This window comes from Oncorhynchus mykiss, chromosome 13, assembly GCF_057628025.1.
Source record: "Oncorhynchus mykiss isolate SJ-2025 chromosome 13, ASM5762802v1, whole genome shotgun sequence".
NCBI lineage: Eukaryota > Metazoa > Chordata > Actinopteri > Salmoniformes > Salmonidae > Oncorhynchus > Oncorhynchus mykiss.
In genome coordinates this window covers 58,226,847-58,254,760 of record NC_143034.1, presented here as the reverse complement: position 1 = coordinate 58,254,760, position 27,914 = coordinate 58,226,847, and the positions used below count along the sequence as shown (strand labels likewise).

Here is a 27,914-nt window from a genome sequence, read left to right as displayed (position 1 = left end):
TATAAGAATATTTAACAATTGTAGTTTGATTACTTAAATGGTTATGCATGTATAATATTCATATTATATTCATATATAAAACAACATTTTTGTTGTTGGATGTTGCATTGTGGTCCACATTTAGTTACCTATTACACACAACTTGTATTGTCCCAATTAAATTGAAATAACATTTGAATTATACGATATGTTTAATATAACATTAATTCCCTAGTTGTGAAATTCCTTTGACACATGTAGTCAAATTCTCTTCTAAAAAAAGAAGCTCTAAAATTCACAGAAAAAATCTGTAAATAATTGCCAGCATAATTGCTTTAATTGAATAGTTGAGAATAAAATGAAAACAATTTAAAATTGTATGGAACATTTGAACAATTCAGAGTAACTACTTTGTTTTAAACCCTGACAACATGCATTTTATGTTTCTGGTGACTTTATCTGAGAGGTCTGGAAGGCCTGTCAACATACAGATGTAGGATCTTTATTTGAGTCAGTTTGCTACAGCAGGAAAATAATCCTGCAACAACAGGAAATGTGAATTATTATGTGGATTATAATTAATTGATATTTTCCTGGGAAAATCAAGTCTGAAATTTCAAAGTGAAAATTACAAACCTCAAATACACTACAAGTTTCACATTTCATGCATTGCAGGACATTTCTCCTGCAACATGGGGATCCAATTAAGATCCTACACCTGTACAGCTGAGTGACAGATAGCTGTAGACATGTTGTTAAACTATCAGGAATCAACTTGGGTATCATGCTGAGATATCTCTGCAAAACCGCCCAACTGACATTTATGTGTCAAATTTCCAATGTCCGTGTCAGATCAGGGGAAAAAATGGGCCTACGTGGTCCTTGCTGCCTGGATCTCAGTGAAACAGACCTGCTCCAAGTCTGGTGACCCCGCTAAGCCTCTGTAGTTTCATCTCGTCTGATTGCTTTGAATCAAAGCATGGGAAGGTGAGGTGGCAGCAGCGGTCCAAATTTGACAACCTGTTGTGAAAGAAGCCTTTACAACCTGCACACAGTCCCTCCTTTTTGTCTGTCTCTCCACTCCATCAATGGGAATGTCTGTTTCTCTTCCCTCAAGCTGCCCAGTTGGAGCTGAGTTTGCATGGGATGGGAGTGAGATGTTCACTACTCATCATCCGATGACATCATTTAATATTTAATCAGCTGTAGTGTTTCAAATGCTTACGTTATGGATGGTGTAACACTGGCACTGGCCAACAGGAAACGATGAAGGCATCATCTCTCTCCAAACCACAGCATAGCAGCATAGCATACTTCATAGCATACTTCATAGAGTGATTTGCAATTCTGTTTTTCATCTCTATTAGGAGTGAAACCTCAAAGTGGCGGTATGGGAAAAATGTTACCCAGGGGTAAGTGCAATTATTAGTCTCTGTATGTCTGTCTGTCTCCCCTACCCCCACATCTCTCTCCTCTCTCTCTCTCTCTCTCTCTCTTCTCTCTCTCTCTGTCTCTCTCTCTCTCTCTCTCTCTCCTCTTTCTCTCCCTCTCTCTCTCTCTCTCTCTCTCTCTCTCTCTCTCTCTCTCCTCTCTCCTCTTTCTCTCTCTCTCTCTGGGTGCAGGGATGAGAGGTGTAAAAGCTGGAGGTCAGTGGAACTTCCACCAACAATCAGCCCCTCACAGATTCTGTCTTATCTCAGGACTGCACTCAATTGACCCGTCTTGAGCATGGTCTAAACTAATTTGCTCAACTAAATATAGCTTCAGATTAAGTTGTCTGGCATTTAGAATTAAAAACGGAAAGTGGTGCAATCGTCAATGAGAAATCGGACTTAGATTCTGTCTTGCAATGCTCATCCTCCTTATTAATGATTTAATATAGACTCATATGATACAACGTTTAGATTTTTTTCCCACCATAGAGAAACATGCTCCACTATGGTGCATCACTGATCACTGACGTCTCACATCTCCCTGTGGTGTCTTGTGGTCTTCCAGGGGCTGGTGCTCTTGGGATACAGGGAGGCTACGGAGCCAAGCCCGCCAAAACCGGAGGAGCTGGGGGTAATATTGATTGATTGCCATGTTTATATTTTTAGTGCTACCAATCATCATTCATAATTGAATTTATGTACCATCATGACCTGTCTTTCTAATGAATCACAGGTGGTCGTTATCCAGGGGGGGCTCAGCAGCTTGGAGGAGGTGAGTTTCTCAAAGATAGAGCTAAACCACGTACACTGAGTCTACTGTACCAAACATTAGGAACCCCCTCGCCCTAAGAACAGCCTCAATTCCCACGGACATGGACTCTACAAGGTTGTCAAAGTGTTCCACAGGGATGCTGGCTCATGTTGACTCCAATGTTTCCCACAGTTTTGTCAAGTTGGCTGGATGTCCTTTGGGTGGTGGACCATTCCTGATACACAATGGAAACTGTTGAGCGTGAAAAACCCAGCAGCGTTGCAGTTCTTGACACAAATCGGTGTGCCTGTTCAAATGTTCAAAGGCACTTCAATCTTTTGTCTTGCCCATTCACCCTCTGAAAGGCATGCATACACAATCCATGTCTCAAGGCTTAAAAATCATTATTTAACCTGAGGCCCCTTCATCTACACTGATTGAAGTCACTTTAACAAGTGACATCACATAAACTGACCAGGTGAATCCAAGTAAAGGCTGTGTCAGGTGTTCTTAATGTTTTGTATTCTCACTGTAAGTATTCTCTGTTTGATTCAGCTTGTGTTTATATACTCTTGTTCAATGTGTTATTTGTGTGTATCAATATGTGACATGTCTCCACTGTCTTTCCCAAAGGGGGATACAGAGGCCCAGGAGGGGCCGGGGGTAGGGGAGGATATGGTAACGGAGGCCAGGGAGGCTATGGTAATGTCTACTACTTAACTCAAACAGTCTCTGAACAAGGCTTGTTAAGATGAAATGTCTTAGTAACTTAGGTTTACATGAAATCCACAAAGGTTACAGTGGGGCAAAAAAGTATTTAGTCAGCCACCAATTGTGCAAGTTCTCCCACTTAAAAAGATGAGAGAGGCCTGTAATTTTCATCATAGGTACACTTCAACTATGACAGACAAAATGAGAAAAAAAATCCAGAAAATCACATTGTAGGATTTTTAATGAATTTATTGGCATTATGGTGGAAAATAAGTATTTGGTCAATAACAAAAGTTTATCTCAATACTTTGTTATATACCCTTTGTTGGCAATGACAGAGGTCAAACGTTTTCTGTAAGTCTTCACAAGGTTTTCACACACTGTTGCTGGTATTTTGGCCCATTCCTCCATGCAGATCTCCTCTAGAGCAGTGATGTTTTGGGGCTGTTGCTGGGCAACACGGACTTTCAACTCCCTCCAAAGATTTTCTATGGGGTTGAGATCTGGAGACTGGCTAGGCCACTCCAGGACCTTGAAATGCTTCTTACAAAGCTACTCCTTCGTTGCCCGGGTGGTGTGTTTGGGATCATTGTCATGCAGTCTTCCCAGCCTGGTGCAGGTCTACAATTTTGTTTCTGGTGTCCTTTGACAGCTCTTTGGTCTTGGCCATAGTGGAGTTTGGAGTGTGACTGTTTGAAGTTGTGGACAGGTGTCTTTTATACTGATAACAAGTTCAAACAGGTGCCATTAATACAGGTAACGAGTGGAGGACAGAGGAGCCTCTTAAAGAAGAAGTTACAGGTCTGTGAGAGCCAGAAATCTTACTTGTTTGTAGGTGACCAAATACTTATTTTCCACCATAATTTGCAAATAAATTCATTAAAAATCCTACAATGTGATTTTCTGGATTTATTTTCTCATTTTGTCTATCATATTTTAAGTGTACCTATGATGAAAATTACAGGCCTCTCTCATCTTTTTAAGTGAGAGAACTTGCACAATTGGTGGCTGACTAAATACTTTTTTGCCCCACTGTATATGCTAAAAATGTCTAACTCTTGCAGCAGTTTTCATTGTTGATTTAAATATTCATTCATTTATTTTAATAAATGTCTACATTATATGACTTCTTCCCATTTGTCTGATTGTAGGTGCTGGTCTGGGAGCAGGAAATGGCCAAGGAATGGGGATGGGAGCCGGACTGGGCTCACAGGGTGGGAAACCACGTGGAGGTGGAGGTGAGTGTGACATTCAGGACAAGAGATGTTTTATTCCAAAGTTTGTACTAACAATGCAGAGTAAACATCATCTGTCTGTTTGTCTGTGTTTGTCAGGATACGGTGGTAATGGCTATGGCACACAGCCAGGTACGTGTTTGTTCTGTTACCTGGTATTTGTTTGTATAGAACACATCATATTTAAGATCCTCAAGACCGTCTCCTCTGTCTCTGTCTGTTGGATCATAGTTAAGTTGAATTTGGGCCATTGTCTGTGAGTGCAGATTGGTTCTCATCTAATAAACCAGAATGTGATCTTGGAATAAAATAATAATAACTCCAGGGGTGGAGATTTAAGCTTTCTGTTTGTGGTTATGTGGTTAAAGGACATTATGTAAAGAGTTATGTGTTGCATGTCCTTTGACCTTGCTACTTGTCTTGTTGCTAGGTTACGGGGCTGGAGCTGGAGCCAGAGGCTATCCACGACCAGGTAAGCAGCCAATCCCTGCTGGCCTGAACCATCTAAAGGCCAATACTATAGTCTAGTATTTTACAAGCCAGGGTTCATATCTTTTACAGCTCACACCTCAAGCACTTAATTCATTGAACAAACTGTCAATCCCAATCAATAAATCAGTGGGGATTTCCATATTACGCATCTTACAAATTGTCATCTGCACACTGTACACTGTACAGTGTACGTTAGCCAGCTGGGTCCTACATAGACACCAAGCATCTGTAAACTGGCTTTACAGATGTAGGATCTTAATTGGATTTTTTTTAGTTTTTAATTTATTTTCCACTTTGAAATTTCAGACTTAATTTGCCCTAACGAAAAATGTATTAACCCCTACATAAATATCCATTAAACTGACTGGTTTTGTTGGGGATTTTTTTATAATGTTACTTAGATTGACGCACAGGTGCGTCAATTTACTCTTAAAGATGAATTCTAATCCACATAATAATTCACATTTCTTGTCGCAGCAGGATTATTTTCCTGCTGTAGCAAATTGGCTGAAATTAAGATCCTACATCTGTACAAGCAAAGTGGTTGATTGCTGCAAAGCCTCTATACCTCATACACTGCATGTGGAGTTCGATCATTCCAATTGACAGTGCCCCTTTGCAAACATTAGGTGCTGGAGCTGGGTATCCCAATGGACAGGGATCTAAGGGACCAAAACCGGGTAAACTTTCCAATCCTGCTGTGTCAGTCTGTGTCCGCATTCATGTTTGTTTGTTTTTACCTGCGTTTTTCAGTTTCTGCCTTCATGTCTGCTCTTCGTGTTGCCGTTTTCAATCTCTTCTGTGTAATCAGTATTTATGCCTTTCGCTGATTCAGTCAGACATGGTGTAAATGCATGTTGTTTTCTCAGTGCATTAACAGGTGTCTATCTACTTACCATCGATGGTTGTCTTTATTTTACAGCTGCCAAATTCTTTCAAATGGGCAGCCATATATACACTGCTCAAAAAAATAAAGGGAACACTTAAACAACACAATGTAATTCCAAGTCAATCACACTTCTGTGAAATCAAACTGTCCACTTAGGAAGCAACACTGATTGACAATAAATTTCACATGCTGTTGTGCAAATGGAATAGACAACAGGTGGAAATTACAGGCAATTAGCAAGACACCCCCAATAAAGGAGTGGTTCTGCAGGTGGTGACCACAGACCACTTCTCAATTCCTATGCTTCCTGGCTGATGTTTTGGTCACTTTTGAATGCTGGCGGTGCTTTCACTCTAGTGGTAGCATGAGACGGAGTCTACAACCCACACAAGAGGCGCTACCAGGAGACAGGCCAGTACATCAGGAGACGTGGAGGAGGCCGTAGGAGGGCAACAACCCAGCAGCAGGACCGCTACCTCCGCCTTTCTGCAAGTAGGAGCAGGAGGAGCACTGCCAGAGCCCTGCAAAATTACCTTCAGCAGGCCACAATTGTGCATGTGTCTGCTCAAACGGTCAGAAACAGACTCCATGAGGGTGGTATGAGGGCCCGACGTCCACAGGTGGGGGTTGTGCTTACAGCCCAACACCGTGCAGGACGTTTGGCATTTGCCAGAGAACATCAAGATTGGCAAATTCGCCACTGGCGCCCTGTGCTCTTCACAGATGAAAGCAGGTTCACACTGAGCACATGTGACAGATGTGACAGAGTCTGGAGACGCCGTGGAGAACGTTCTGCTGCCTGCAACATCCTCCAGCATGACCGGTTTGGCGGTATGTCAGTCATGGTGTGGGGTGGCATTTCTTTGGGGGGCCGCACAGCCCTCCATGTGCTCGCCAGAGGTAGCCTAACTGCCATTAGGTACCGAGATGAGATCCTCAGACCCCTTGTGAGACCATATGCTGGTGCGGTTGGCCCTGGGTTCCTCCTAATGCAAGACAATACTAGACCTCATGTGGCTGGAGTGTGTCACCAGTTCCTGCAAGAGGACGGCATTGATGCTATGGACTGGCCCGTCCATCCCCCAGACCTGAATCCAATTGAGCACATCTGGGACATCATGTCTCGCTCCATCCACCAACACCACGTTGCACCACAGACTGTCCAGGAGTTGGCGGATGCTTTAGTTCAGGTCTGGGAGGAGATCCCTCAGGAGACCATCCGCCACCTCATCAGGAGCATGCCCAGGCGTTGTAGGGAGGTCATACAGGCACGTGGAGGCCACACACACTACTGAGCCTCATTTTGACTTGTTTTAAGGACATTACATCAAAGTTGGATCAGCTCCAAATCCAGACCTCCATGGGTTGATACATTTGATTTCCATTGATCATTTTTGTGTGATTTTGTTGTCAGCACATTCAACTATGTAAAGAAAAAAGTATTTAATAAGAATATTTCATTCATTCAGATCTAGGATGTATTATTTTAGTGTTCCCTTTATTTTTTTGAGCAGTGTATATTGTTGTGGTGTGATTGGAATTGTGTTAGTAGTAAAGTATGTAAGTGGGTGTGTCTGTGTATGGTTATGTTCGTGGATCAGAGCATCGTATCTGCATGAGTCCGTCCTATAGTCGCCAGTGTTGAGTAATCACTATTGTGGTCTTCAGGATATGGTGCAGGAGCTGGAGTGCCCAATGGACAGGGTGCTAAACCCAATGGTTAACATCTGCTACCCTGTGTGTTTGTCTGTCTATGTGTGTCTTTGTCTCAGTTCTATAAAGGTGCATGTTGCATGTAGACACATTATGCCACAATCATGATATTGATTGTGTAAGTTTACATACTGTCTACATATGGTGTAGGTATCATTTTCAGTCATAGTTTTGTTTGAATGCTATTGAGACACCATGCCAATATCTATTGCCATGTGTGGATCACAGCCCCTGTCAGCATGTTGTGGTTGTGGGTTTTGTTCCTAACTTTTTAATAGGGATTTGGGTTTTTCTAACCGCATGTGTTTGTCCTGGGTCTTCTTGACCAATCACTAGAAAGTGACTCCTAACGATGATCAAAGTATTCTATTTTCAATTTGATATTTGAAATCACATTGTCATATAGAATTCTAGCTTCATTTTGGTGTTCAGACGCCAGTCTTTTTATTGGTTGGTTTATGGGTTGATCTTTTTGAATAACCACTGTTGTGGTCTCCAGGGTATGCTGCAGGAGCTGGAGGAGTTCCCACTGGACAGGGTGCTAAACCATCCAAACAGGGTAAACCTCGCTTTCCTTGTTTTCATGTCATCTCTTTCTAATAATTAGTCTAGAACATAACGTTTCATACGTGCACCTGGTGGCCTTTCCTTCTTCTCTGATCTGGTTCTCTATACTTACTAAGTGCTTTCAAGGTTTCAGCGTCAGTGCTCGAGCCGCTGGTATATCCAATGGGCTTACGGTTTGACGTGGATGTTTTGTGAGTCTTGTGGATGTTTTTATTTTTTTAATTTTACCTTTATTTAACTAGGCAAGTCAGTTAAGAACTAATTCTTATTTTCAATGACGGCCTAGGAACTGTGGGTTAACTGCCTTGTTCAGGGGCAGAACGACAGATTTTTACCTTGTCAGCTCGGGGATTTGATCTTCAACCTCCCGGTTACTAGTCCAATACTCTAACCACTAGGACCCTGCCGCTAAGATTCTTGTGTAATTGTCCCTGTAAACGATCTCCGGCTTGTCCGTCAAGTCTGTGTTTTCTGCATTTTCGTTTCTCACTGTCCATCAGGTGGATTTGTCACCCACTGATGTTGACTGTTGTGTGTCTTCGTCTCTAAATGTCACATGGAGACTGGTCTTGGTGTGTGCCATTGAAGTTATAGTGTTTATTGGCAGTGCTTTGTTAGGTGTGTGACCTCCATGTGGGCGTGTGTTTATACCAGTGGATGCCCTCAGAGAGTATATTTTCACATTAGTCTATTTTGCGTCTGTTGTTTCCCTTGTGGCTTTTGTTGTCATCTGTTGTTGTTGATCTTAGTCTGTGTCTTAATACGGCTGATGATGTGTCCTTTAACCAAGGCCCATCGTTCTCGGACGATCGCCCCTCATCTTGTCAGTGTTGTGTGTCTTTTTTCTGCCGGGTGCCTCTGCGGGAGGTTTAAGAGTTGCTGGAAAGGGTAATAAGGGTGAAGGTCTAGTGGCACAGGATTTATCAGGAGCAAAAAGCCAAGGACCTGCTGCATTGCCAGATGTGAAGGGGCCTAAAAGCCCTTGTCCTGTTGTTCTTCAAGCACAGGGAGCCGAAAGCTATGGACCGGCAGCTCCAAATGGCAAAGGGGTCAAAGGTTCTGGTCCTGTGGCATCCCATACACTGGGGAATAAAAGCCTAGGACCTCCGATAAACATTAGGAAAGAGGCCAAAAGTCTTGGTCCTGCTGCTCCAGAAGCACAGGGAGCCAAATGCTATGGACCTGCTGCAGTGGCAGATGGGAAGGGGGGTCAAGGTCCAGTAGCTCAACAGCCACAGGGTTCCGGAGGTGTTGGTTCTGTGGTCCCAAAGTCACAGGCGGCTAAAAGTCTAGAACCTCAGGTGCCTGTTGGGAAAGAGGGCAAAAGTCTTGGTCCTGTAGCACAGGGAGCCAAAAACTATAGACCTACAATACCAGATGGACATGGATTTAAAAACTATAGACCTACGATACCAGATTGACAGGGAGCCAAAAACTATAGACCTACAATACCAGATGGACAGGGAGCCAAAAACTATAGACCTACAATACCAGATGGACAGGGAGCCAAACACTATAGACCTACGATACCAGATGGACAGGGAGCCAAAAACTATAGACCTACAATACCAGATGGACAGGGAGCCAAACACTATAGACCTACGATACCAGATGGACAGGGAGCCAAAAACTATAGACCTACAATACCAGATGGACAGGGAGCCAAACACTATAGACCTACGATACCAGATGGACAGGGAGCCAAAAACTATAGACCTACAATACCAGATGGACAGGGAGCCAAAAACTATAGACCTACAATACCAGATGGACAGGGAGCCAAACACTATAGACCTACGATACCAGATGGACAGGGAGCCAAAAACTATAGACCTACAATACCAGATGGACAGGGAGCCAAACACTATAGACCTACGATACCAGATGGACAGGGAGCCAAACACTATAGACCTACAATGCCAGATGGACAGGGAGCAAAACACTATAGACCTACAATACCAGATGGACAGGGAGCCAAAAACTATAGACCTACAATACCAGATGGACAGGGAGCCAAAAACTATAGACCTACAATACCAGATGGACAGGGAGCCAAACACTATAGACCTACAATACCAAATGGACAGGGAGCAAAACACCAAAGACCTACGATACCAGATGGACAGGGAATCAAACACTATAGACCTACAATACCAAATGGACAGGGAGCAAAACACTATAGACCTACGATACCAGATGGACAGGGAGACTAAAACTATAGACCTACGATACCAGATGGACAGGGAGCCAAACACTATAGACCTACAATACCAGATGGACAGGGAGCCAAAAACTATAGACCTACAATACCAGATGGACAGGGAGCCAAAAACTATAGACCTACAATACCAGATGGACAGGGAGCCAAAAACTATAGACCTACAATACCAGATGGGCAGGGAGCCAAAAACTATAGACCTACAATACCAGATGGACAGGGAATCAAACACTATAGACCTACAATACCAGATGGACAGGGAGCCAAACACTATAGACCTACGATACCAGATGGACAGGGAGACTAAAACTATAGACCTACGATACCAGATGTACAGAGAGCCAAACACTATAGACCTACAATACCAGCTGGACTGGGGCTCGTTAGAGACTCCTCTTCACCTGCTATTTTTTTCAGTCATCCCATTGTTAGTTGTCAACTGGGATGCATATCATCTTCCTGTTGTTTGTCTATGATTTCCTTCCAAAAGTGTTTGTGAATGTTGCTCTTCATCTAATGATTTAATATGTCCAAATTGGAAAAGCATTTCATTCAGTTGTGACAAAAAATTTGAAGTGACCTTCAGTTAACATTTACTTGACTTCTTAGCTGAACATGTTGATGTGTGTAGTGAAAGTATGTGAGTGTGTGGTAAAATGTGTATAGATTTAGCAGGTGGAAACTTGTGGAATAGACACCGGCTGGAATGCACTTTTAACCAATCAGCATTCAGGATTAGACCCGGCCGTTGTATGAAATGTACTGTACCTCTACTGGTTGTTGAGGGACTGGTGATGGTGGAGCAGAGCAACCTATTGAACAGGGTGCTAAAGGCAACCGTGTGTTTGCCTGTCATCCCGTCTGTAGCTCAGTGTGTGATCTTGTCTGTGTCTGTGCCCTGGTGTCTGTTCTATGTATCAGTGTTGCGCCACAGAGGACGGATTGGTTCATTCAAAACTCTGACTTACATGCTAATCCGAATTCATCCCCTGACTCTGACAGTCTAAATATAGAGTCTCTGCTACATCCTCAGTTTAGCTTTCGTTTAGAGTGAGTGTCACAGTTTAATAGTGAACACTGCTTGTTGCGTGCTGGGGTGTTCAATATGCTGTGTCATATTGGGTTCCTGAAGTATATGTATGGTTCATATTAGTTGCAGTACAAGTGTCGCTAAGACTGCATGTCCATGACTAACGTACCGATTCAACAACTTGTCAATATGTTAGCTTTTACTGTATGTCACGTGTTTGGTCTGTTTGTATATATTTTTGTACCTAATGAGTCATTGTTGTGGTCTTCAGGATATGGTGCAGGAGCTGGAGTGCCCAATGGACAGGGTGCTAAGCCCAATGGTAAACATCTGCTACTCTATCTCTGTGTGTCTGTCTCTGTCAAAAGTTTAAACTCTAACAGCAGGAAGATATATTACAATCAGATTGCTGCTGAATACCCTGTTTTAGGTTGTGTTGAATAACCAGTATTATGGTCTCTATGAAGTGGTCCAGGATGTGGAGTGCCCAATGGTCAGGGTGCTAAACCTAAACCCCATGTTAAACCTCTGCTACTCTGTTTGTTGTTTCCCTGTCTGTTGTTTTGCTGTCTGTTGTTTCTCTGTCTGTTGTTACTCTGTTTGTTGTTTCTCTATCTGCTGCTTCTCTGTCTGTTGTTACTGTCTGTTTCTCTATCTGCTGCTTCCCTGTCTGTTGTTATTCTGTCTGTTTTTACTGTCTGTTGTTGCCCGGTCTGTTGTTGCTCTGTCTGTTGTTTCTCTGTCTGTTGCTTCTCTGTCTGTTGCTTCTCTGTCTGTTGTTGCTCTTTCTGTTGTTGCTCTGTCTGTTGTGTCTCTGTCTGTTGTGTCTCTGTCTGTTGCGGCTCTGTCTGTTGCTTCTCTGTCTGTTGTTGCTCTGTCTGTTGCTTCTCTGTCTGTTGCTTCTCTGTTTGTTGTTGCTCTGTCTGTTGTTTCTCTGTCTGTTGCTTCTCTGTCTGTTGCTTCTCTGTCTGTTGCTTCTCTGTCTGTTGTTGCTCTTTCTGTTGTTGCTCTGTCTGTTGCGGCTCTGTCTGTTGCGGCTCTGTCTGTTGCGGCTCTGTCTGTTGCTTCTCTTTCTGTTGCTTCTCTTTCTGTTGCTTCTCTGTCTGTTGTTGCTCTGTCTGTTGTTGCTCTGTCTGTTGTTACTCCGTCTGTCTGCTACGTACAGTATTGCAGGATGCTGGTATTTCTAGATGATATTGCCCTTCTGACAAATATCACTGTCTAGTGTGTGGATATCAGCTGGTGACCTGCTATGATCTGTTAGGGATTTTTAAGTACACTGTTGCTGTACATTTTGACTGGATGCCTAACTTCCCTATTGAAATAATTTTATTGTTGCTTTTGTGGTATTTGATGCAGTTTTACGCAGTGTTCAGACATGCATTCTTTAAACGGTATGTGGTGGTTACTAACCAGTGTTGTGGTTTTCAGGATATAGTCCAGTTGCTGGTGTTCCTAATGGTGCTAAACCCAGTGGTGTTATACCCAGTGGTGATAAACATAGTATTGCTCTACCCATTGGTGCTATACCCAGTGGTGATATACCCAGTGGTGCTATACCCAGTGGTGCTAAACCCAGTGGTGCTAAACCCAGTGGCACTATATCCAGTGGTGCTATACCCATTGGTGCTATACCCAGTGGTGCTATACCCAGTGGTGCTATACCCAGTGGTGCTAAACCCAGTGGTGCTATATATACCCAGTGGCGCTATACCCTGTGATGCTAAACCCATTGGTGCTATACCCAGTGGTGCTATACCCAGTGGTGCTATACCCAGTGGTGCTAAACCCAGTGGTGCTATACCCAGTGGTGCTATACCCAGTGGTGATAAACATAGTATTGCTCTACCCATTGGTGCTATACCCAGTGATGATATACCCAGTGGTGCTATACCCAGTGGTGCTAAGCCCAGTGGCGCTATACCCAGTGGTGCTATACCCATTGGTGCTATACCCAGTGGTGCTATACCCAGTGATGCTAAACCCATTGGTGCTATACCCAGTGGTGCTAAACCCAGTGGTGCTATACCCAGTGGTGCTATACCCAGTGGTGCTATACCCAGTGGTGCTAAACCCAGTGGTGCTATACCCAGTGGTGCTATACGCTGTGGTGCTAAACCCAGTGGTGCTAAACCCAGTGGTAAACCTCTGATACCATTACTAAATGTCAGAGTCTCTATCTCTATTTCTCTATTGCTGTATCTTTCATTACTTGTGAGAGAACTCAATGGTCATTGATAATATCTACAGAGATAACCATTGTTGAGTAACCAGTGTTGAGTAACCGTTGTTGTGGTCTCCAGGATATGGTCCAGGAGCTGGAGTTCCCAAAGGTCAGGGAGCCAAAGGCAATGGTAAACCTCTGATACCTTGTATGTGTCTACGTCCGTCTTCACTGTTTGTCTTTCTATCTCAAAGTTGAGGTTGAGCTTTCTGGTGCATGTTGTGTGGTAATTCCAAAGTTTGTAGCATATTATGCATGCATGTCTGTGTTGTATGGTACTCTATCTTTAGAACAAAATTGGGGTTATGTTCCTGAACACAAGCAGCTAGTGTTCAAATCAAAATTGTATTTGTCACGTGCTTCGTAAACTAGAGGTGTAGACTAAGAATGAAATGCTTACTTACGGACCCTTCCCAACAATGCAGAGAGAGAAAAATAGAAAAATAATAAAACAAGGATTAATTAAAAACACTACGAGTAACGATAACTTGGCTATATACACAGGGTACCAGTACAGAGTTGATGTGCAGGTGTCCGGGGTGACTAGGCGACAGAACAGATAATAAACGGTAATGGAAGCATATGTGATGAGTCAAAAGACTTGGTGCAAAAAGGGTGAATACAGCTACCCAGATACAGCAACCCAGATACAGCTACCCAGATACAGCTACCCAGATACAGCTACCCAGATACAGCAACCCAGATACAGCTACCCAGTTACAGCTACCCAGATACAGCTACCCAGATACAGCTACCCAGATACAGCTACCCAGATACAGCTACCCAGATACAGCAACCCAGATACAGCTACCCAGATACAGCTACCCAGATACAGCAACCCAGATACAGCTACCCAGATACAGCTACCCAGATACAGCAACCCAGATACAGCTACCCAGATACAGCTACCCAGATACAGCTACCCAGATACAGCAACCCAGATACAGCTACCCAGATACAGCTACCCAGATACAGCTACCCAGATACAGCTACCCAGATACAGCTACCCAGATACAGCTACCCAGATACAGCAACCCAGATACAGCTACCCAGATACAGCTACCCAGATACAGCTACCCAGATACAGCAACCCAGATACAGCTACCCAGATACAGCTACCCAGATACAGCTACCCAGATACAGCTACCCAGATACAGCAACCCAGATACAGCTACCCACATACAGCTACCCACATACAGCTACCCAGATACAGCTACCCAGATACAGATTCCCAGATACAGCTACCCAGATACAGCAACCCAGATACAGCTACCCAGATACAGCTACCCAGATACAGCTACCCAGATACAGCTACCCAGATACAGCTACCCACATACAGCTACCCAGATACAGCTACCCAGATACAGCTACCCAGATACAGCTACCCAGATACAGCTACCCAGATACAGCGACCCACATACAGCTACCCAGATACAGCTACCCAGATACAGCTACCCACATACAGCTACCCACATACAGCTACCCACATACAGCTACCCAGATACAGCTACCCAGATACAGCTACCCAGATACAGCTACCCAGATACAGCTACCCATATACAGATACCCAGATACAGCTACCCAGATACAGCTACCCACATACAGCTACCCACATACAGCTACCCAGATACAGCTACCCAGATACAGCTACCCAGATACAGCGACCCACATACAGCTACCCAGATACAGCTACCCAGATACAGCTACCCACATACAGCTACCCACATACAGCTACCCAGATACAGCTACCCAGATACAGCTACCCAGATACAGCTACCCAGATACAGCTACCCAGATACAGCTACCCATATACAGATACCCAGATACAGCTACCCAGATACAGCTACCCACATACAGCTACCCACATACAGCTACCCAGATACAGCTACCCAGATACAGCTACCCAGATACAGCGACCCACATACAGCTACCCACATACAGCTACCCAGATACAGCTACCCACATACAGCTACCCACATACAGCTACCCACATACAGCTACCCAGATACAGCTACCCAGATACAGCAACCCAGATACAGCTACCCAGATACAGCTACCCAGATACAGCAACCCAGATACAGCAACCCAGATACAGCTACCCAGATACAGCTACCCAGATACAGCTACCCAGATACAGCTACCCAGATACAGCTACCCACATACAGCTACCCAGATACAGCTACCCAGATACAGCTACCCAGATACAGCAACCCAGATACAGCTACCCAGATACAGCTACCCAGATACAGCTACCCAGATACAGCAACCCAGATACAGCTACCCAGATACAGCTACCCAGATACAGCTACCCAAATACAGCTACCCAGATACAGCTACCCACATACAGCTACCCAGATACAGCTACCCAGATACAGCTACCCAGACTCACTATTTAACTAACTATTTATCAGTCTTAGGGCTTAGGGATAGAAACTGTTCAGGTTCCTGTTGGTTCCAGACTTGGTGCATCGGTACCGATTGCCATGCAGTAGCAGAGAGAACAGTCTATGACTAGGGTGGCTGGAGTCTTTGACCATTTTTATGGCCTTCCTCTGACATCGCCTGGTATAGAGGTCCTGGATGGCAGGGAGCTCAGCCCCAGTGATGTACTGGGCCATACTCACTACCCTCTGTAGCGCCTTAAGGTTGGTGTTTGCTAGATATTTGTGCATGGCTATAACCTATGCGATGACATACTAGGATCAAGGGCAGAATGTGCTGTGCAGGTGGTATTGATCAATTGTCTATAAGCAGTGTTGAGTAACAGTTGTTGTGGTCTCCAGGATATAGTCCAGGAGCTGGAGTTCCTACTGTATCTGGTGCTAAAAATGTTAAACTTTTGCTACCCTGTAGTTGTTTCTGTTTCTATGTTTATTTCCCTGTGTCAGAGGTGATCTGCACACTCTCACTGTATTGCATGTTTGGTGATACCGATATGAGTAGGTCTTTGTCAGTTTATGTGTCAAGACCATTTGAATAGATTTGAGAATGTAGCGCTAAGTAACAGTTGTTGTGGTCTTCAGGATATGTTCCAGGAGCTGGAGTTCCCAGTGATCAGGGAGCCAAAGGCAATGGTAAACCTCTGATACCCTGTCAGTATGTCTCTGTCAGTCTTTGTGCAACTTGTCTGTCTGTGTCAAGGGCAGCATGCATTGTGTTTGCAAATGCTTTTGATTTATGTTTTTCTGTTGTAACAACTGTTGTTGGTTCCAGGATATGGTCCAGGAGCTGGAGCCACCAACAGTGCTAAAAGCAATGGTAAACCTCTTTCTGAGTGTTACAGGTCTATCTCCATCTCTGTTTCTTTGTTGCTCTCTTATGATAAGATACATCACTTCTGTTTATAATAAGTACAGAGCCAAGATGTATTGAGTGACAAGTGTTCAATAATAGTTGTTGTGGTCTTCAGGATATGGTCCAGGAGCTGGAGTTCCCAGTGATCAGGGAGCCAAAGGCAATGGTAAACCTCTGATACCCTGTCTGTTTGTCTCTGCCTTTGTGATGCATTGCTGCATGTCTGTAACCTCATCTGTTTGTTAGAATTAGCATATTGAGGCCATTGACAGATAGAGTGTGCCCAAGCCAGTGTGATAACACTAAATGTTGATGCTGGTTTGGTCTGTTGTAGAACAGGGTTGAGTAAGAGGAGTTGTCGTTGCTTCCAGGATATGGTCCAGGAGCTGCAGCACTAAGTGGTGCTAATCCCAGTGGTGCTAATCCCAGTGGTGCTATACCCAGTGGTGCTATACCCAGTGGTGCTATACCCAGTGGTGCTATACCCAGTGGTGCTAAACCCAGTGGTGCTATACCCAGTGGTGATAAACCCAGTGGTGCTAAACCCGGTGGTGCTAAACCCAGTGGTGTTATACCCAGTGGTGCTAAACCCAGTGGTGCTAATCACAGTGGTGCTAAACCCAGTGGTGCTAATCACAGTGGTGCTAAACCCAGTGGTGCTAATCACAGTGGTGCTAAACCCAGTGGTGCTAATCACAGTGGTGCTATACCCAGTGGTGCTAAACCCGGTGGTGCTAAACCCAGTGGTGCTAAACCCAGTGGTGCTAAACCCAGTGGTGCTAAACCCAGTGGTGCTAATCACAGTGGTGCTAAACCCAGTGGTGCTAATCACAGTGGTGCTATACCCAGTGGTGCTAAACCCGGTGGTGCTAAACCCAGTGGTGCTAAACCCAGTGGTGTTATACCCAGTGGTACTAAACCCAGTGGTGCTAAACCCAGTGGTGCTAAACCCAGTGGTGCTAAACCCAGTGGTGCTAATCACAGTGGTGCTAAACCCAGTGGTGCTAATCACAGTGGTGCTATACCCAGTGGTGCTAAACCCTGTGGTGCTAAACCCAGTGGTGCTAATCACAGTGGTGCTATACCCAGTGGTGCTATACCCAGTGGTGCTATACCCAGTGGTGCTAAACCCAGTGGTGCTATATCCAGTGATGCTAAACCCAGTGGTGCTATACCCAGTGGTGCTATACCCAGTGGTGCTATACCCAGTGGTGCTATACCCAGTGGTGCTATACCCAGTGGTAAACCTCTGTTACCATCACTAAATGTCAGAGTCCGTATCTCTATTGCTGTATCTTTCATGACTTCAGACAAAAGCCAATGGTCATTGACGAGATCTACAGAGCTAACTTGTATTGAATAACAGTTGTTGTGGTCTTCAGGATATGGTCCAGGAGCTGGCATTCCCAATGGTCAGGGTGCTAAACCCAATGGTTAAACTATGGCTACCTTGTCTGTGTCTACAGCCCTATTCAATGTGTGTCTTTCTATCTCAAAATTGAGGTTGAGCTGAATGGTGCATGCTGTGTGGTAATGCCAACGTTTGTGGCATATTATGCTTGCATGGTCTGGTCATTTTTAGAACAGTGTTGAATAAAAGCTGTTGGTTTTAGGATATGGCCCAGGAGTTCCAAATGATCAGGGAGCCAAAGCCAATGGTAAACCTCTGATAACATGTCTGTGTCACACTCTGTCTCTCTGTATCAAAGTGGAGCTTCTTTGACTGTATGTTGCATGATAAGTACTACAAAAGTTGGTGCGATGTGACTCCTGAACGTTGAGAAGGATTAATATATTTGTGCATGGCCAGAGGGGAAAGGTCCCAGGGCAGCATGTTTTGTGCTCATGCAAGTGATTATTCACAATAAGTCAGTGTTGACAGTGTTGCGTAACAGTTGTTGTGGTCTCCAGGATATGGCCCAGGAGTTGGAGCACCCAACGGTGGTAAAGGAAATGGTAAACCTCTTTCTGAGTCTTCATCAGTCTCTATTTCTCTGTCACTTTAGAGGTAAACTGGCACCTTTCTCTTAGTCCACCAATCACTGGGTGACGCTCTTTTTCCTGGTCCTTCGAGCCAGACATTTAAGTACTCTGAACCATTCCATCAGGCCAAATAAACATGTTATTACAGTGAAATGCTATAGCATCTCTTATTATAAATAAGGTACTGAATCTCAGATGATAAGATCTACAGAGAACTTATGTTGAGTAACATGTATTGAGTAACAGTTGTTGTGGTCTTCAGGATATGGTGCAGGATCAGGAGTTCCCAATGGTCAGGGTGCTAAACCCAATGGTAAACATCTGCTACCCTGTCTGTGTCTACGTCTGTCTTCAATGTTTGTCGTCCATGTCAAAGTTGAGGTCGAGCAGGATGCTGCATGCTGTGTGATAATGTTACAGTTTGTAACATATTTTTGCATGCCTGTTGCCAGTTCATTGAGCATTTTGTAGAATTTGACCGATCTATGGATGCTGGCCTGGTCAATTGTAGAACAGTGTTGAGTAAGAGTTGTTGTGGTTCCAGGATATGGTCCAGGAGCTGGAGCACCTTACGGCGCTAAAAGCAACGGTAAACCTCTGATACCCTGCCTGTCTGTGTTGCATGCTGTATGATACTCTATCTTTAGAAGAGTATTGGTGATAAGCGCCTGAACACATCCAGCTAGTGTTTGCTAGATATTTGTGCACGGCTATAAGCTATGTGATGAAATACTAGGATCAAGGGTAAAATGTCTTGTACAAGTGGTTTTGATCAATTGTCTATAAGCAGTGTTGAGTAACCGTTGTTGTGGTCTCCAGGATATGGTCCAGGAGCTGGAGTTCCCAATGGTGGTAAAATCAATGGTAAACCTCTTTCAGAGTGTTACAGTCTCTCAATCTCTATTCATCTGACACTCTCCTATGTTTAGCTACAGAACCTCTGATGATCAGATCTACACAGCTAACTTGTGTTGAGTAACTAGTGTTCAATAATAGTTGTTGTGGTCTTCAGGATATGGTGCAGGAGCTGGTGTTCCCAGTGATCAGGGAGCCAAAGGCAATGGTAAACCTCTGATACCCTGTCTGTGTGTCTCTGTCTGTCTTTGTGCATCTTATCTGTCTATGTCAGACAACATGTGTTGTGTTTATGCAAGTGGTTTTGATTTTCTATAAGCAGTGTTGAATAACAGTTTTTGTGGTCTTCGGGACATGGTCCAGGAGCTGAAGTTCCCAATGGTGGGGCTAAAAGCAATGGTAATGCCAGTTTAAATCTCAGAGTTTAAATAACTAGATGGCACACATTATCATAACCTACAAAATAAAGTGGGACCCCTGTAAGGACAATAACACAGTAGGAGGAGACAGGGTGATATGTTTCTTATTTTAAACCACTCTCTGTGTGGTGGTGTTTTTCATGGTCCTTCGAGCCGGACATGTAATATATAATAATACAGTATATGCCATTTAGCAGACACTGTTAAGCAAAGAGACTTCTAGTCACGCATGCATACATTTTATAAATGGGTGGCCCCAGTGGGAATCAAACTCACAACTCTTAGTGTTGCAAGCGCTATAACAGAGGGACATTATATATTATAAGCTACAGAGCTAACTTGTTTAGTGGTCTCCACGATATGGTCCAGGAGCTGGAGTTCCCAGTGATCAGGGACCCAAAGGCAATGGTAAAACTCTGTGTCTGTCCTTTTTTTCTATTTTCCTTTGTGGCTGTAATATTGTGTAGGTAGCACTGTTGAGTAACATTTGTTGTGGTCTCTAGGATATGGTCAAGGAGTGGGAGATCCCAATGGACAGGGTGCTAAAGCAACCAAAACTGCTAACCCCATACAATCTAGCTGTCTGTGTGTTATATCCACCTGCATGTGCCATTAACTGCCGTTTGTAGCGATCAGTTTGTATCAATGGCTCAAGTGCCTTAGGAAAGTATTCAGACCCCTTTACTTTTTCCTCATTTTGTTACATTACAGCCTTATTCTAAAATGGATTAAATAAATAAAAAATCCTCATCAATCTACCCACAATACCCAATAATGACAAACCGAAAACAGGTTTTTAGACACATATCTGGAGAAGGGTACCAAAAAATGTCTGCAGCATTGAAGGTCCCCAAGAACACAGTGGCTGCCATCATTCTTAAATGGAAGAAGTTTGGAACAACCTTGACACTTCCTTGAGCTGCCCGCTCTACCAAACTGAGCAATCAGGGGAGAAGGGCCTTGGTCAGGGAGGTGACCAGGAACCTGATGCTCACTCTGGCAGAGCTCCAGAGTTCCCCTGTGGAGATGGGAGAACCTTCCAGAAGGACAACCATCTCTGCAGCACTCCACCAATCAGGCTTTTATAGTAGAGTGGCCAGACCGAAGCCACGCCTCAGTAAAAGGCACATGACAGCCCACTTGAGCTTGCCAATAGGCACCTAAAGGACACCCAGACCATGAGAAACAAGATTCTCTGGTCTGATGAAACCAAGATTGAACTCTTTGGCCTGAATGCCAAGCTTCACGTCTGGAGGAAACCTGGTAACATCCCTGTGACGCATGGTGGTGGCAGCATCATGCTGTAGGGATGTTTTTCAGCAGCAGTGACTGGGAGGCTAGTCAGGATCGAGGCAAGATGAATGGAGCAAAGTCAGAGAGATCCTTGATGAAAACCTGCTCCAGAGTGCTAAGGACCTCAGACTGGGGCAAATGTTCACCTTCCAACAGGATAACGGCCCTCCAACAGGGTAATGGCCCTAAGCACACAACCAAGACAACACAGGAGTGGCTTTGGGACAAGTCTCTGAATGTCCTTGAGCCAGAGCCTGGATGTGAATACGATCGAACATCTCAGGAGAGACCTGAAAATAGTTGTGCAGCGATGCTCCCCATCCGACCTGACAGAGCTGGAGAAGATCTGCAGGGAAGAATGGGAGAAACTCCCCAAATACAGGTGTGCCAAGCTTATAGCATCATACCCAAGAAGACGCAATGCTGTAATCGCTGCCAAAGCTGCTTTAACAAAGTACTGAGTAAAGGGTCTGAATACTTATGTAAATGTGATATTTACGTTTTTATTTTTTATAAATTAGCAAAAATGTCTAAAAACCTGTTTTTGCTTTGTCATTGTGCGGTATTGTGTGTAGATTGAGGAGGGGAAAAAACTATTTAATCAATTTTAGAATAAGTCTGTGAGGTAACAAAAAGTGGGAAAAGTCAAGAGGTCTAAATAATTTCCGAAGGCACTGTATATGGTATTACCCTCTATGAATGATGCACCTGTCTTGTTGGCTCTATGTTTGTGTTTTAGAAGCACACTGGAAGCTTTTGATGAATTGCTTTAGGGATGGTTGACTTGAAATTTGACCTGAGTTGCAGGTTTGTCTTATTTTCACTGTGGCTTGGATTTGTGTAAACATATCTTTCTGATTGGTCACAGTTATGTCGTAAGCATGGATGTTGAGTGTCACAAGCTACGGCCTAATCACAGTGACATATAATGTGCATGGATGTTGAGTGTCACAGGCTACGGCCTAATCACAGTGATATGTAATGTGCATGGATGTTGAGTGTCACAAGCTACGGCCTAATCACTGTGATATGTAATGTGCATGGATGTTGTGCTCTGCAGGCTTGGAGCCAATAGCAGCATTATGTGATGAGTGCTCGCTGTATGTTTTCCTCCACAGGTAACAGGGTCAATCACAATGCGATGAGTTTAGGGATCGTGTCGCTCAGTCTCAAGTCAATCACAGGGTTTTGTGCTGAGCTTTGTTGACTTATTCCACAGGCTACGGTGCCGGAGCAGGCAGCTACCCTGGGGCAGGAAACAACGGCTATGGAGCAGGTAATGGTACTGACACCGACAGACAGAAACCTAACCAACATCTTCTCTCCTTTCAATGGATGGCTCACTATTCTGTGGCATAAAGAAAGTAATTGGAAACCAAACCTGACACAGGTTCCATGTTATCTCTTCACAGTACATTCTAATGCATGTTAGGTGATGTAATTGAAATTCATTTAAAAGTAGATGATCGCTTGAGTAATGCAACCGGTCTTGGACAAGGAGGATACCCCCAGAATGGAGCAGGCAAAGCTTTTCGCTTTGTCTTTCTATTTCTGTCTCTCTTCATTTATCTTTGTCTTTCTATTTCTGTCTCTCTTTATTTATCTTTGTCTTTCTATTTCTCTCTCTTTATTTATCTTTGTCTTTCTATTTCTGTCTCTATTTATCTTTGTCTTTCTATTTCTCTCTCTTTATTTATCTTTGTCTTTCTATTTCTGTCTCTTTATTTATCTTTGTCTTTCTATTTCTGTCACTTTATTTATCTTTGTCTTTCTATTTATGTCTCTTTATTTATCTTTGTCTTTCTATTTATGTCTCTCTTTATTTATCTTTGTCTTTCTATTTCTGTCTCTATTTATCTTTGTCGTTCTATTTCTGTGTCTCTTTATTTATCTTTGTCTTTCTATTTCTGTCTCTTTATTTATCTTTGTCTTTCTATTTCTGTCTCTTTATTTATCTTTGTCTTTCTATTTCTGTCTCTTTATTTATCTTTGTCTTTCTATTTCTGTCTCTTTATTTATCTTTGTCTTTCTATTTCTGTCTCTTTATTTATCTTTGTCTTTCTATTTCTGTCTCTATTTATCTTTGTCTTTCTATTTCTCTCTCTTTATTTATCTTTGTCTTTCTATTTCTCTCTCTTTATTTATCTTTGTCTTTCTATTTCTGTCTCTTTATTTATCTTTGTCTTTCTATTTCTGTCTTTTTATTTATCTTTGTCTTTCTATTTCTGTCTATTTATCTTTGTCTTTCTATTTCTGTCTCTGTCTCTTTATTTATCTTTGTCTTTCTATTTCTGTCTCTGTCTCTTTATTTATCTTTGTCTTTCTATTTCTCTCTCTTTATTTATCTTTGTCTTTCTATTTCTGTCTCTTTATTTATCTTTGTCTTTCTATTTCTGTCTCTTTATTTATCTTTGTCTTTCTATTTCTCTCTCTCTTTATTTATCTGTCTCTTTCTATTTCTCTCTCTCTTTATTTATCTTTGTCTTTCTATTTCTGTCTCTTTATTTATCTTTGTCTTTCTATTTCTGTCTCTTTATTTATCTTTGTCTTTCTATTTCTCTCTCTCTTTATTTATCTGTCTCTTTCTATTTCTCTCTCTCTTTATTTATCTTTGTCTTTCTATTTCTGTCTCTTTATTTATCTTTGTCTTTCTATTTCTGTCTCTTTATTTATCTTTGTCTTTCTATTTCTCTCTCTCTTTATTTATCTGTCTCTTTCTATTTCTCTCTCTCTTTATTTATCTTTGTCTTTCTATTTCTCTCTCTTTATTTATCTTTGTCTTTCTATTTCTCTCTCTCTTTATTTATCTTTGTCTTTCTATTTTTTTCTATCTAAATCAATTTTTCCCTCTCTCACTCTTGCTCTCTATCTCAGGTGCCAGTCTGGGACAGGGAGGATACCCCCAGGGTGGAGCAGGAGGATACCCCCAGGGTGGAGCAGGAGGATACCCCCAGGGTGGAGCAGGAGGATACCCCCAGGGTGGAGCAGGAGGATACCCCCAGGGTGGAGCAGGAGGATACCCCCAGGGTGGAGCAGGAGGATACCCCCAGGGTGGAGCAGGAGGATACCCCCAGGGTGGAGCAGGAGGATACCCCCAGGGTGGAGCAGGAGGATACCCCCAGGGTGGAGCAGGAGGATACCCCCAGGGTGGAGCAGGAAAACCAGGCAAAGCTGGCGGTGGTGAGTCTTTTACTTTGTTGCCATGCTTTTCTCTTTATTTCTCTCTTTCTTACTTCTCACTCTCTCTCTCTTTCTATTCTATTTTTTCTCTTTCACTCTCATTTGCCCTCTCTCTCTCTCTCTCTCTCTCTCTCTCTCTCTCTCTCAGGTGCTAATCTGGGACAGGGAGGATACCCCCAGGGTGGAGCAGGTGGATACCCCCAGGGTGGAGCAGGAAAACCAGGCAAAGCTGGCGGTGGTGAGTCTTTTACTTTGTTGCCATGCTTTTCTTGTTATGGTGAGTGAATGAGGACCCAAAAGCGAACTAACTTAAACAGAGCTTCTTTAATAACCAAACATAGGTAGGCTCAGATAGACCGGCAGATTCCGACAGGACAGGACAAGGTTACAGCAAACATGACGATAGTCTGGCTCAGGCATGAAACACAACAAACAAGAATCCGACAAGGACAGGAACAGAAACAGAGAGAGATATAGGGACCTAATCAGAGGGAAAAAGGGAACAGGTGGGAAACGGGGTGAATGGGTAGTCAGAGGAGACAAGGAACAGCTGGGGGAAAGCGGGGGAGAAAATGAAACCTAACAACGACCAGCAGAGGGAGACAGGGTGAAGGGAAAGGACAGAGACAAGACACAACATGACAGTACATGACAGTACCCCCCCACTCACCGAGCGCCTCCTGGCGCACTCGAGGAGGAAACCTGGCGGCAACGGAGGAAATCCTCGATCAGCGCACGGTCCAGCACGTCCCGAGAGGGAACCCAACTCCTCTCCTCAGGACCGTACCCCTCCCAATCTACGAGGTACTGGTGACCACGGCCCCGAGGACGCATGTCCAAAATTCTACGGACCCTGTAGATGGGTGCGCCCTCGACAAGGATGGGGGGGGGGGGGGGAAGACGAGCGGGGGCGCGAAGGACGGGCTTGATGCAGGAGACATGGAAGACCGGGTGGACGCGACGAAGGTATCGCGGAAGAAGAAGTCGAACTGCGACAGGATTAATGACCCGAGAAATACGGAACGGACCAATGAACCGCGGGGTCAACTTGCGAGAAGCCGTCTTAAGGGGAAGGTTCTGAGTGGAGAGCCAAACTCTCTGACCGCGACAATATCTAGGACTCTTAGTTCTACGCTTATTAGCAGCCCTCACAGTCTGCGTCCTATAACGGCAAAGTGCAGACCTGACCCTCTTCCAGGTGCGCTCGCAACGTTGGACAAAAGCCTGAGCGGAGGGGACGCTGGACTCGGCGAACTGAGATGAGAACAGCGGAGGCTGGTACCCGAGGCTACTCTGAAAAGGAGATAGCCCGGTCGCAGACGAAGGAAGCGAGTTGTGGGCGTATTCTGCCCAGGGGAGCTGTTCTGACCAAGACGCAGGGTTACGAAAAGAAAGACTGCGTAAGATGCGACCAATAGTCTGATTGGCCCGTTCTGCTTGACCGTTAGACTGGGGGTGAAAGCCGGAAGAGAGACTGACGGAAGCCCCAATCAAACGGCAAAACTCCCTCCAAAATTGAGACGTGAATTGCGGACCTCTGTCCGAAACGACGTCTGACGGAAGGCCATGAATTCTGAAAACATTCTCGATGATGATTTGTGCCGTCTCTTTAGCAGAAGGAAGCTTAGCAAGGGGAATGAAATGAGCCGCCTTAGAGAACCTATCGACAACCGTAAGAATAACAGTCTTCCCCGCTGACGAAGGCAGTCCGGTGACAAAATCTAAGGCGATGTGAGACCACGGTCGAGAGGGAATAGGAAGCGGCCTGAGACGGCCGGCAGGAGGAGAGTTACCGGACTTAGTCTGCGCGCAGACCGAACAAGCAGCCACGAAACGACGCGTGTCATGCTCCCGGGTGGGCCACCAAAAACGCTGGCGAATGGAAGCAAGCGTACCCCGAACGCCAGGGTGGCCGGCTAACTTGGCAGAGTGAGCCCACTGAAGAACGGCCAGACGAGTAGGAACGGGAACGAAAAGAAGGTTCCTAGGACAAGCGCGCGGCGACGGAGTGTGAGTGAGCGCTTGTTTTACCTGCCTCTCAATTCCCCAGACAGTCAACCCGACAACACGCCCCTCAGGGAGAATCCCCTCGGGGTCAGTGGAGGCTACTGAAGAACTGAAGAGACGAGACAAAGCATCAGGCTTGGTGTTCTTAGAGCCCGGACGATAAGAAATCACAAACTCGAAACGAGCGAAAAACAGCGCCCAACGCGCCTGACGCGCATTAAGTCGTTTGGCAGAACGGATGTACTCAAGGTTCCTATGGTCAGTCCAAACGACAAAAGGAACGGTCGCCCCCTCCAACCACTGTCGCCATTCGCCTAGGGCTAACCGGATGGCGAGCAGTTCGCGGTTACCCACATCATAGTTACGTTCCGACGGCGACAGGCGATGAGAAAAATACGCGCATGGGTGGACCTTGTCGTCAGAGAGGGAGCGCTGAGAAAGGATGGCTCCCACGCCCACCTCTGACGCGTCAACCTCGACAACGAACTGTCTAGAGACGTCAGGTGTAACAAGGATAGGAGCGGATGTAAAACGATTCTTGAGGAGATCAAAAGCTCCCTGGGCGGAAACGGACCACTTAAAGCACGTCTTGACAGAAGTAAGGGCTGTGAGAGGAGCTGCCACCTGACCGAAATTACGGATGAAACGACGATAGAAGTTCGCGAAGCCGAGAAAGCGCTGCAGCTCGACGCGTGACTTAGGGACGGGCCAATCAATGACAGCTTGGACCTTAGCGGGATCCATCTTAATGCCTTCAGCGGAAATAACAGAACCGAGAAATGTGACGGAGGAGGCATGAAAAGTGCACTTCTCAGCCTTCACAAAAAGACAATTCTCTAAAAGGCGCTGGAGGACACGTCGAACGTGCTGAACATGAATCTGGAGTGACGGTGAAAAAATCAGGATATCGTCAAGGTAAACGAAAACAAAGATGTTCAGCATGTCTCTCAGGACATCATTGACTAATGCCTGAAAGACAGCTGGAGCGTTAGCGAGGCCGAAAGGAAGAACCCGGTATTCAAAGTGCCCTAACGGAGTGTTAAACGCCGTCTTCCACTCGTCCCCCTCCCTGATGCGCACGAGATGGTAAGCGTTACGAAGGTCTGTTATGGATCGATTGCCTTGACATAGGGAAGACAGGGCCCTGGAAGCCTCCTCCCCAAAAACAGATCGATCAAAAACCCGTATCATCTCCTCCTTAAAGTCCTGATACTGGTTAGTACACTCAGCCCTTGCCTCCCAGATTGCCGTGCCCCACTCACGAGCCCGTCCAATAAGGAGAGATATGACGTAGGCGACACGAGCAGTGCTCCTGGAGTAAGTGTTGGGCTGGAGAGAAAACACAATATCACACTGGGTGAGGAACGAGCGGCATTCAGTGGGCTCCCCAGAGTAACACGGCGGGTTATTGATTCTGGGCTCCGGAGATTCGAAAGCCCTGGAAGTGGCCGGTGGATCGAGGCGGAGATGGTGAACCTGTTCTGTGAGGTTGGAGACTTGGGTGGCCAGGGTCTCAACAGCATGTCGAGCAGCAGACACTTCCTGCTCGTGTCTGCCTAGCATCGCTCCCTGGATCCCGACGGCTGAGTGGAGAGGATCCGAAGTCGCTGGGTCCATTCTTGGTCGGATTCTTCTGTTATG

The 27,914-nt window shown here is 44.7% G+C and overlaps 1 protein-coding gene across 50 annotated transcripts in view; it reads left to right on the top strand.

Moving 5' to 3' along the window:
• LOC110485206 (uncharacterized) overlaps window positions 1–27,914 on the top strand; it is a 38,035-nt gene that overhangs the window by 710 nt on the left and 9,411 nt on the right. For 10 of the 50 annotated variants that reach the window (XM_090196949.1, XM_090196939.1, XM_090196938.1 and 7 more), the window contains exons 2-27: window positions 1,347–1,391; window positions 1,978–2,043; window positions 2,146–2,184; window positions 2,797–2,865; window positions 4,026–4,112; window positions 4,209–4,241; window positions 4,540–4,581; window positions 5,231–5,281; window positions 7,159–7,209; window positions 7,703–7,762; window positions 11,290–11,340; window positions 13,322–13,372; window positions 16,266–16,316; window positions 16,456–16,500; window positions 16,652–16,702; window positions 17,919–17,969; window positions 18,150–18,194; window positions 18,448–18,492; window positions 18,782–18,832; window positions 19,064–19,108; window positions 19,339–19,383; window positions 19,532–19,583; window positions 19,727–19,773; window positions 22,306–22,362; window positions 23,961–24,266; window positions 24,415–24,504. In XM_090196949.1, coding sequence (XP_090053075.1) covers window positions 1,347–1,391; window positions 1,978–2,043; window positions 2,146–2,184; window positions 2,797–2,865; window positions 4,026–4,112; window positions 4,209–4,241; window positions 4,540–4,581; window positions 5,231–5,281; window positions 7,159–7,209; window positions 7,703–7,762; window positions 11,290–11,340; window positions 13,322–13,372; window positions 16,266–16,316; window positions 16,456–16,500; window positions 16,652–16,702; window positions 17,919–17,969; window positions 18,150–18,194; window positions 18,448–18,492; window positions 18,782–18,832; window positions 19,064–19,108; window positions 19,339–19,383; window positions 19,532–19,583; window positions 19,727–19,773; window positions 22,306–22,362; window positions 23,961–24,266; window positions 24,415–24,504 — 1,626 coding nt within the window. The remainder of the gene's footprint in view (window positions 1–1,346; window positions 1,392–1,977; window positions 2,044–2,145; window positions 2,185–2,796; window positions 2,866–4,025; window positions 4,113–4,208; window positions 4,242–4,539; window positions 4,582–5,230; window positions 5,282–7,158; window positions 7,210–7,702; window positions 7,763–11,289; window positions 11,341–13,321; window positions 13,373–16,265; window positions 16,317–16,455; window positions 16,501–16,651; window positions 16,703–17,918; window positions 17,970–18,149; window positions 18,195–18,447; window positions 18,493–18,781; window positions 18,833–19,063; window positions 19,109–19,338; window positions 19,384–19,531; window positions 19,584–19,726; window positions 19,774–22,305; window positions 22,363–23,960; window positions 24,267–24,414; window positions 24,505–27,914) is intronic. The other 40 variants (XM_090196942.1, XM_090196941.1, XM_090196917.1 and 37 more) reach the window with 22 other exon arrangements.